The sequence below is a fragment of the Chiloscyllium plagiosum genome, chromosome 6 (assembly GCF_004010195.1).
Source record: "Chiloscyllium plagiosum isolate BGI_BamShark_2017 chromosome 6, ASM401019v2, whole genome shotgun sequence".
Lineage (NCBI taxonomy): Eukaryota > Metazoa > Chordata > Chondrichthyes > Orectolobiformes > Hemiscylliidae > Chiloscyllium > Chiloscyllium plagiosum.
Window position 1 is genome coordinate 117817855 of NC_057715.1, and position 10252 is coordinate 117828106.

The window sequence follows — 10252 nt, forward strand, 5'->3', positions numbered from 1 at the left end:
GGGGGGGGGGGTTACCCAGGGGTTTACCCAGGGGGTGTACCTGGGGGGGGTTTACCCATGGGGTGTATCCAGGGGTATTCCCAGGGGGGTTTACCCAGGGGGTGTACCCGGTGGGTTTACCCAGGGGGTGTACCCGGGAGGGGTTTACCCAGGGGATGTACCCAGAGGGGTTTACCCAGGTGGTGTACCCGGTGGGTTTACCCAAGGGGTGTACCCGGGGGTGGTTACCCAGGGGATGTACCCGGGGGTTTACCCAATGGGTGTACCCAGGGGTTTACCCGGGGGAGGGGTTACCCAAGGGGTGTACCCGGGGGTGTACCTGGGGGGTGTACCTGGGGTGTACCCGGGGCGGTTTACCCAGTGGGTTTACCTGGGGGTGTACCCGGGGTTTACCCGGGGGGTTACCCAGGGGGTGTACCCGGGGGGGTTTACCCAGGCGGTTACCCAGGGGGTGTACCCAGGTGTGTACCCAGTGGGGGTTACCCAGGGTGTGTACCCGGGGGTTTACCCAGGGGGTGTATCCAGGGGCGTACCCGGGGGTTTGCCCAGGGGGTGTATCTGGGGGGGGTGTACCCGGGGGGTTTAACCAAGGGGTGTACCCAGGGGGTGTACCCGGGGGGTGTACCCAGGGGTGTACCCAGGGGTTTACTCAGGGGGTTTACCCGGGGAATTCATGGAGACGGGGAAAACAGGGAAGGGTGTATCTGAGCCACAGTAACACTCACTCTCTTCTGGTTATAGTTGACAGCAAGGCGCAGCCTGCCCAGGTTGGGAATCCCTTCTTCGAAGGCCTGGTTATCTGCATCTTCTGTCGTCTCCTCACCACAGTCATTGAGCACAGCGTTTACTTCACTCTGATTCCGGCACATTCCGAGCAATTCCACAGCCATGTCCTCACAGAGTTCCTCCAGGCTCAGGTATTCCGGCTGGAAAAGAGGGAGATTATTTGAGATTGTTTGTTCATGAGAAGTGGCTGTCTCTTTGTAAGACCAGCAATTGTTCCTCCTCCTGATCTGTGTCTGGGGCTGAGGCCTGTCTATGTTCGAGAGTAATTAATCACTCACCCACATTGCTGTGGGTCTGGAGTCACACGTAGGCCAGACCAGGTAAGGATGGCAGATTTCCTTCCCTAAAGGGAACCTGATAGGGATTTCCTGACAATCAGTAACAGCTTCATGGTCAGTGTTAAAATCATAATTCCAGATTTTCATTGAATTCAAATTCTCCCATTGACCATAAACATGACCTGGGTCTCTGGTCCAGGACTTTACCTCCACTGAGAGACACTGAAACACCAAGGATTCAATGATGAGGTGGAGATGACAACGGAATGATAATAATGAGGGGGACATTCAGAGATTTCAATGATTGAAAAATATTACGAGTTCCATCTCAACTGAGAGAATCTGTCACTCACTGCAGCCACATCTAAACTGGTGACAAATCCCCATTCCCTGTCCCGCTCCGTGATCCTGGGAAATAGTCTCCTCAAATGAGAATCTAACCTTGGTTTTTAAACCCCGAGGTGGTCTCAGCCCATTCCTCTCCTGAATCACCCAAATTATAGGGCCCTCCCCGAATTTTGCTCCCATCACCGACCCTGCTTTGTATCAACCACCATAAACCACCACCTTCCACAGTCCCACACTCAGATGTCTCATCATCTCTTCCTTTAAGATGTTCCTCAGACTGACTTCTTGATCCACACATTTGTTCACCTGACCCAATATCTCAGGAAGTGAATTATGGTCGAATTATGGTTCATAATAAATTCCAGTGAGGGTACCGCACTGTTAAAGGGTCAGTGCTGACGGAGTGCCGCACTGTCGGAGGGTCAGTGCTGAGGGAGTGCCGCACTGTCGGAGGGTCAGTGCTGAGGGAGCACCGCACTGTGGGAGGGTCAGTGCTGAGGGAGCGCCGCACTGTCAGAGTTATAGTTGGTCCCCAAAGTCCTACAGTTGCTGAAGGCAGCAATACCGACCCACCCCTCCCCCACCTCAATTTGAGTCACCCAGAAACATGTCACTGTCTGGTCCACCCTGTCAAGCTCAGTTGGATTGAACGTGGAGTCACCAACCTTAAACTCAGGCTCCTTCTTAGACAGCTGCTTGAGTTCCCTGCTCAGCTTGAAGGCACTCAACATGGCGTCTTCGTTGGCAATGGACAGGTATGGCCGGCTGGCTAGCCCTTTGTAGGTGTTAATGCGAGACAACGAGAACTTGAGCATATCATACTGCCGGGCGTTGAGACACTCTGGGCAGGAGCAGGAGATCTTGTGGGGGTTAGGAATGACATGGCCTTTCTTCATCAGCAGATCCACAATCTCAAACAGGTTCTTCTGGCAAGCCAGGGTCAACGGTGTGACGCCTGGCGCAAATCGCGAGCTGTCAATGGAGTGGTCGAACAAGGCCAGGGAGAAGGACATGATGTCCACCTTGTTGTGACTGACTCCTTTCTGCTGGTCCAGCCGCTCCAGCAGGAGTTTGACCACGTTGATGAGGTTCATGTCCACAGCCACTAGCAGGGCCTCATGGATTTGCCGGAAGTCGAACTTGACCAGTCGCAGGAGGTTGACGATAATTTCCTCGTTGCCCATGCGGATGGCCAGATTGAGAGCCTCTCTCCAGGATCGGTCTTCCGAGTCATCGAGCTGCCTCAGGAGCCCGTCGCTCGTCTGCAGCAACTTGTACAGTTTGGCCAAGTTCCCATCATAGATGGCTCCAATCAGACTGGATGGGAATTTCATCTTCTTCCCCGCAATCTCCTTCCAGTTGTCCTCCTGAAAACAGAGCATGGGGCAGGAGGGGGTCAGAGGACACAACTTCAAGAGAGTCAAACACTACCCCACCCAACAACTTCCACCCCCACCCCTATCAGCTATCATCACCGAAGGGTCAAAGACTCTTTCCCTCTCTCACTGGCTTGGATTTCCTCTGTGTTTGTGGGCAGTGTAGAGTGAATGGTTTCCTGGAGCAGGTTTAACTGTGATGGCTTAATCTCTGGGAGCTTAAGGAGGAGAAATTGGGATTTGACTGTTGTGTTGATGAACACAGAAGGACAGGATTAGGATCAGGAGCAGAACCTTTATCAACCCCCAGGGACAAAGGGGGGGTGGGGGGATGGGGTGCAGGGGAGAGCTCATAAATATAACTATTGAGTAAAATGAGCATCAGCAAATGTCAAGCTGTTCAGTTAGCAAGTGCAGAACCCCCATCATCCCCTTGTCAGGCACCTCCCAGTGTACTAACCCTGATCTACTACCTGTGTGCTAACACACAACAGTTCCCATTATACATCAAACTCATACTTATTATTTGTTCATTGACCGAGGACATCATGGACTGAATCAACATTTATTGCCCGTCCCTAGTTGCCCCTTGAGAAGGTGGGGGTGAGCTGCCTTCTTGAACCGCTGCAGTCCATGTGCTGTGGGTTCACCCACAATGCCCTTCGGGAGGGAATTCCAGGATTTTGACCCAGTGACAGTGAAGGAACGGCGATATATTTCCAAGTCAGGATGGGGAGTGGCTTGGAGGGGAACTTGCAGGGTGTGGTGTTCCCATGTACCTGCTGCCCCTGTCCTTCTAGATGGAAGTGGTCATGTTTGGAAGGAACTGCCTGAGGATCTTTGGTGAATTTCTGCAGTGCATCTTGTAGATGGTACACACTGCTGCTACTGAGCGATGGTGCTGGAGGGTGTGGATGCTTGTAGATGTGGTGCCATTCAAACGGCTGCTTTGTCCTGGATGGTGTTGAGCTTCTTGAGTGTAGTTGGAGCTGCCCCCATCCAGGGCAAGTGGGGAGTATTCCATCACATTCCTGACTTGTGCCTTGTAGATGGTGGACAGGCTTTGGGGAGTCAGGAGGTGAGTTACACATTGCAGGATACCCAGCCTCTGACCTGCTCTTGTAGCTGCTGTAGGCAAAAGTGAGGACTGCAGATGCTGGAAACCAGAGTCTAGATCAGAGTGGTGCTGGAAAAGCACAGCAGGTCAGGCAGCATCCGAGGAGCAGGAAAATCGATGTTTTGGGCAAAAGCCTTCCTGATGAAGGGCTCCTGCCGAAATGTTGATTTTCCTGCTCCTCGGATGCTGCCTGACCTGCTGTGTTTTTCCAGCACCACTCTGATCTAGACTCTTGTTGCTCCTGCGTTCACTGGTGAGTCCAGTTGAGTTTCTGGTTAATGATAACCCCCCAGAGGTTGATAGTGGAGGATTTAGTGATGGGAACACCACTGAATGTCAAGGGGTCTGGATTAGATTGTCTCTTAGTGGTAATGCTCATTGCCTGGCATTTGTGTGGTGTGAATGTTACTTGCCACTTGTCAGCCCAAGCCTGGATATTGTCCAGATCTTTTTGCATTTGAACATTAACCTGCTTCAGTACCTGAGGGGTGATGAATGGTGCTGAACATTGTGTGTAATCATTGGTGAACATCTCCATTCCTGACCTTCTGATGGAGGGAAGGTCATTGATGAAGCAGCTGAAGATGGTTGGGCCCAGGACACTATCCTGAGGAACTCCTGCAGAAATGTCCTGGAGCTGAGATGACTGACCTCCAACAACCACAGCCATCTTCCTATGTGTCAGCTATGACCCCAACCAGCGGGGAGTTTGACCCGATACCCACTGATTCCTGTTTAGCCAGGGCTCCTTGATGCCACACTCTGTCAAATACAGCCCTGATGTCAAGGGCAACTAGGGACAGACAATAAAATACTGGCCAGACAGCAACGCCCAATCCTAAGAGTGAATAAAAAAGAGGAGAACAATTCCAAAATCTGTCCAATCTCCTTTTATGACAAACTCTCCAGCCCAGGCAGCACCCTCTGCCCCCTCCTGAGGTAAATCTCCCTCTGCCCCCTCCCGAGGTAAATCTCCCTCTGCCTCCTCCCGAGTGCTACCACATCTCTTCTATAATGTGGATTCCAGAACTGCACACAATATTCTCACTGTAACCTGACTGATGTTTTACACTGTTCCAACATCACCTCCTGGCTCTTCAACTCTGTGTCTCGGCTACTAAAACCAACGAGACTAAATACCTTCTCAACCCTTGTATCAACCTGTCCTGATACCTCCAGGGACCAGGGTACATACACACCACAGTCGCTCTGATCCTCTGTGCTTCCCAGGGTCCTCCCATTCATCGTGTATTCCCCCGCCTTGTTTATCCTGTCCAAGGGCATCTCCTCACATTTATCACATGTATAAAAAATTAGTGGGAAGGAAAAGTTCCACCTGATGTTGCCCGGTCCCAAAAAGATCAGGAATCTGGGATTCTTCTCTACTCTTCATCCGGGCACCCCTTAGAGTTCACCCCCTTGACCAAGCTTTGCAGGGGTCTGTGTTGGGACCAGAGCGATTCACATTATACATTAACAGTCTGGACGGAGGAACTGAGGGCACTGTTGCTCAGTTTACAGATGACACAAGGGTAGGTGGAGGGACAGATAGTGGTGAGGAAGTGGGGAGGCTACTGAAGGACTGGGACAGGCTGGGAGAGTGGGAAAGGAAGTGGCAGATGGAATACAATGTGGGAAAGTGTGAGGTTATGCCCTTTGGTAGGAAGAATAGAGGCGCAGACTATTTTCTAAACACTGAAAGGCTTCAGAAATCCAAAGCACAAAGGGACTTGGGAGTCCCAGTTCAGGATTCTCTGAAGGTGAACATGCAGGTTTAGGTGGCAGTTTGGAGGGCAGATGCAATGTAAGCATTCATTTCAAGAGGGCTGGAATACAAGAGCGAGCTGTACTGCTGAGGCTGTATAAGGCTCTGGTCAGACCACATTCAGAATCTTGTGAACAGTTTTGGGCCCCGTATCTAAGGAAGGATGTGCTGGTCTTGGAGGGGGGGGCCAGAGGAAGTTTACAGGAATGATCCCAGGGATGAAGGGATTGTCATTGAAGACTCTGTATGTAATGAAGTTTAGTAGGATAAGGGGGGGATCTAGCCAAAACTTCCAGAATACTGCGAGGCCTGGATAGAGAGGACGTGGAGAAGATGTTTCCACCAGGAGGAGCAGAAAATGTGTTGCTGGAAAAGCGCAGCAGGTCAGGCAGCATCCAGGGAACAGGAGAATCGACGTTTCGGGCATTAGCCCTTCTTCAGGAATGTGGAAAGTTTGTCCAGTAGGCTAAGATAAAAGGTAGGGAGGAGGGACTTGGAGGAGGGGCGTCGGAAATGTGATAGGTGGAAAGAGGTCAAGGTGAGGGTGATAGGTCGGAGTAGGGTGGAGGCGGAGAGGTCAAGAAGAAGACTGCAGGTCAGGAGGGCGGTGCCGGGCTGGAGGGATCCGGCTGAGACAATGTGGGGGGAGGGGGGATGAAGAAACTGGTGAAGTCCAAGTTCATCCCCTGTGGTTGGAGGGTTCCCAGTCGGAAGATAAGACGCTCCTCCTCCGACCGTCGGGTTGTTGTGGTTTGGCGGTGGATGAGTCCAATGACCTGCATATCCTCGGTGGAGTGGGAGGGGGAGTTGAAATGCTGTGCCACAGGTTGGTTGGGTTGGTTCGTCCGGGTGGCCCAGAGGTGCTCTCTGAATCGCTCCGCAAGTAGGCGGCCTGTCTCCCCAATATAGAGGAGGCCACACCGGCTGCAGCGGATGCAGTAGATGATGTGGGTGGAGGTGCAGGTGAATCTGTGGCGGATATGGGAGTTTCCTTTTGGGCCTTGGAGAGGAGTGAGGGGGGAGGTGTGGGCGCAAGTGTTGCACCTCCTGCGGTTGCAAGGGAAGGTGCCGGGAGTGGTGGTTGGGTCGGTGGGGGGTGTGGATCTGACAAGGGAGTCGCGGAGGGAGTGGTCTCTACGGAAAGCTGATAGGGGAGGGGAGGGAAATATATCCTTGGTGCTGGGTCTGTTTGGAGGTGGCGGAAGTGACGGCGGATGATGGGCTGTACATGGAGATTGGTGGGGTGGTAGGTGGGGGCCAGTGGGGTTCTGTCCTGGTGGCGGTTGGAGGGGCGGGGCTCAAGGGCGGAGGAGCGGGAAGTGGAGGAGATGCAGTGGAGAGCATCGTTTACCACGTCTGTGGGGAAACTGCGGTCCTTGAAGAAGGAGGCCATCTGGGTTGTACGGTTTTGGAACTGGTCCTCCTGGGAGCAGATGCGGCGGAGACGAAGGAATTGGGAGAATGGGATGGTGTTTTTACAGGGGGCAGGATGGGATAGATCCCGTCCGGTCCTGGGGATTTGTCCACCTTAGTAACCTCTAGCCTACCCAACACATCTTCCCTACTTGTGCCAATGTGATCCAGACTAATCAAACTGTTATCTCTAATCTCAACACTCATCATGTCCCTCTCCTCAGTGAACACTGATGCAGAGTGATCATTCAGAATCTCACCCATTCTCTCAGGTTCGACACACGGCCTTCCTTCATCATCCTTTAGTGGACCAATCCTTTCTCTAATTACCCGCTTGCTTCTTATATAAGAATAAAATGCTTTGGGATTCTCCTTAATTCTGCTTGCTAAAGCTATTTCATGACCCCTTTTAGCCCGCTTGATCCTTGTTTAAGACTTGTCCTACTCTTCCGCTATTCCTCTAGATATTGGGTTCCTGATTAGTTGGGATCAGGGGTTACATGTCAGCCATGATTGAATGGTGGAGCAGACTTGATGGGCTGAATGGCCTAATTTCTGCTTCAGTATCGAATGGTCTTATGCAGCTCCGTGTCATATTCTGTTTGATAATTGCTCCCATGAGGCGCTTTATGAATGCAGCTTGCTGTTGTTTTTCAGCCTTCCCACAGGGTCTAGCAGGGACTGGGAGAGTTTAGAACCCTTGATATTCAGCAGGCAGTGGGAACCAGCACTTCCTGCTCTGTACAGAGCCCAGTCCCTCTCCCTGTGGACACTGTCAGTGTGAGAGCCAGGGATTTGGGAGGGAGGGGGCAGTTTATTTAGAGATAAGTCGCTGAATGAAAGCTGGGTACAATAAGAGGCAGTCTGTAATCAGGGAGTGGCCACAGGAAGCTTGAGATGCCCTTCTCTCTGAAATCTGAATCATAGAATCCCTACCGTGTGGAAACAGGCCCTTCGGCCCAACAAGTCCATACCGACCCTTCGGAGAATAACCCACCCAGACCCATTCCCCATTACTTCACATTTACCCCTGACTAATGCACCTCGCCTACACATCCCTGAACACTATGGGCAATTTAGCATGGTCAATTCACCTATTCACCTAACCTGGACAGGTATGGACTATGGGAAGGACCCACACAGACACAGGGAGAATGTGCAAACTCCACACAGTCAGTCGCCCGAGGCTGGGATTGAACCTGGGTCCCTGATGCTGTGAGGCAGCAGTGCTAACCACTGAGCCATTGGACCACCCTAAATGGAAGAGCAGGGAATGTAGTTATCCAGAGGATGTAGTCGGTGTGAATTTGGATAGAAATTTGTCTCTGTGTTGATAACCAATTTACTGACCCACTGAGTGGAAAGGCTTAGGTGTTTACTGACAGTGCCAGGAGTTAGCAGAGGGACAGGGGGTGACCGCATTGTACCCCAGTGCAGCAGCTATATTACCAGGAGAGTCCTGTATCCCCCACTCTGTGTTAGATATCACATTAACTCAAAATAAAACATGGTTCCCCTCACATTTCTCGCACTGTACTTTCAGGCCATTCAGCATCCCGTCAGTTCCCTGCTGGCCTTTTGAAAGAGCTATCTGGGATTCCCACTGCTCTGTTCCATAACCCCAAAAACTTCTCAACCTCTTTTCCCAGTTCCCTTTTGGAAAGTTCCTGATGAATCTGCTCCCAGGTGCCCTTCAGGTAGCGTGTTCCAGAACACAACATCTCGCTGTGGGATAACCAGTCAGCTCACCCCCACACAACCACCCAATCCAACCCAACCCCTGACTCCCCTCAGTCTGTCTTCCTCTGGTGCCTGCCCCTCCTGCCCCTGGGAACACTAACTCCTGAATTACTCCATTGTGACCCCTTCCACATCTGCATTAAACTCCCTTTGCTCTGTTCTGAGGAGAGTAATCTCAGCGTCTCTAAACTCTGCTTTAAGAAGCTGATCAATGACATTGATAATTATTAAATAATTAAATAACAATTAATTTTAGCCAAAGCTGCCCGGTCTGAATTGCTCTTACTCACCGTTAAATGCTCCATGGTTGAAGCTGTTTTGTTCTGGTGTCTCTTCCAGTCAGTTTAATCCTGTCCGATACTGCACCTCTGGGTGACACTGACTACCCCGTCACACACACAGACACACACACAGACACAGACACACACAGACACAGACGGTGTCGCCTGTGTGGTCCCTGGTCAGAAAACCAGGGGCTGAGTGTCCATGCTGATGTGTTAGTTGTCTCTGTCTCCCTCACCCACCGCTCTGATGCCTGTGTTACATCGTCAGCATCATCTATGGGAGTTGTTCCCCGCCTGGCTGCTGCTGCTGGAACCTGTTGTCACGTTAACTACCCAGAGACTTCCCTCTTGCTCTGTAATTGGTGCTTGTACCTGCCCAATTCCCCACAGGGCACATTAATCCAGCCTTGGAAAATTCCAGAAGGATTCAGTAACGAGAAGTGATCCACTCATTAAAATCAGCACAAGAGTGTTCACAATTAAATCCAAAAGTGTTTTTCTGAGGCCTGTTTCTGACAGATCCTCTCAATCACTCACCAACTCCCAACTGTCCCCACCTTCCTCTGTCTCCTGCTCTCTGTCCCTCTTCCTGTCTTCTTTACCTGTCTCTCTCTCTCTCTCTGGTGTACACCCCTAGCTGTATGATTATCTGAGCTCATTGCTCACTCTACACCTTTGTCATCCAAGATCAAGATCTTTCTGTTTTTCTCTCTTGTTTTCCTCTCTTTCTCTCAGTATGTCTCACGTTTTCTTCCTTCCTCCCTCTCTCTCTCTCTCTCTCTGCCTTTCTCTCTCTCTCTCTCTTTGGTACCTTGCTCTGTGATTGCTTTTCACTCTCCTAGTCTGACCTCAGTGGCAGGGAGTGATGGGTCCAGCCACTAATCACTGTCCAAATGAAGCCAATTTGGCAGAGGGAGATAGAGAGAATGGGAGAATTACTGAGCGAGTGAGAGAGAGAGAGAGAGAGGATATTCATTCCCAGAAAGAATGGGGGAAAAGAGAGCACCACAACTCCTGAGAGTTTATTCTCTCTTTCTCTTGCCCTCTCTCTGTCTGTATTGGTGGCTGTGGCTCTTTACAATTTCCCCCTTGTGTCTCTGACCCCTCAGTATTTGTTCTGATGATGAATGCTCCTTCTGCAGCCA

The 10252-nt window shown here is 51.2% G+C and overlaps 1 protein-coding gene across 1 annotated transcript in view; it reads right to left on the reverse strand.

Moving 5' to 3' along the window:
* The window catches only part of LOC122551087 (short transient receptor potential channel 2-like), a 28263-nt gene extending 18938 nt beyond the window's left edge, over positions 1-9325 (reverse strand). Inside the window, exons 1-3 of the mRNA XM_043692729.1 lie at positions 9114-9325; positions 2078-2779; positions 726-926 (exon numbers count right to left, since the gene is read on the reverse strand). Of these exons, the coding sequence (XP_043548664.1) occupies positions 726-926; positions 2078-2779; positions 9114-9128 (918 nt within the window). The 5' untranslated portion in view covers positions 9129-9325. The remainder of the gene's footprint in view (positions 1-725; positions 927-2077; positions 2780-9113) is intronic.
* Positions 9326-10252: the final 927 nt, after the last annotated feature.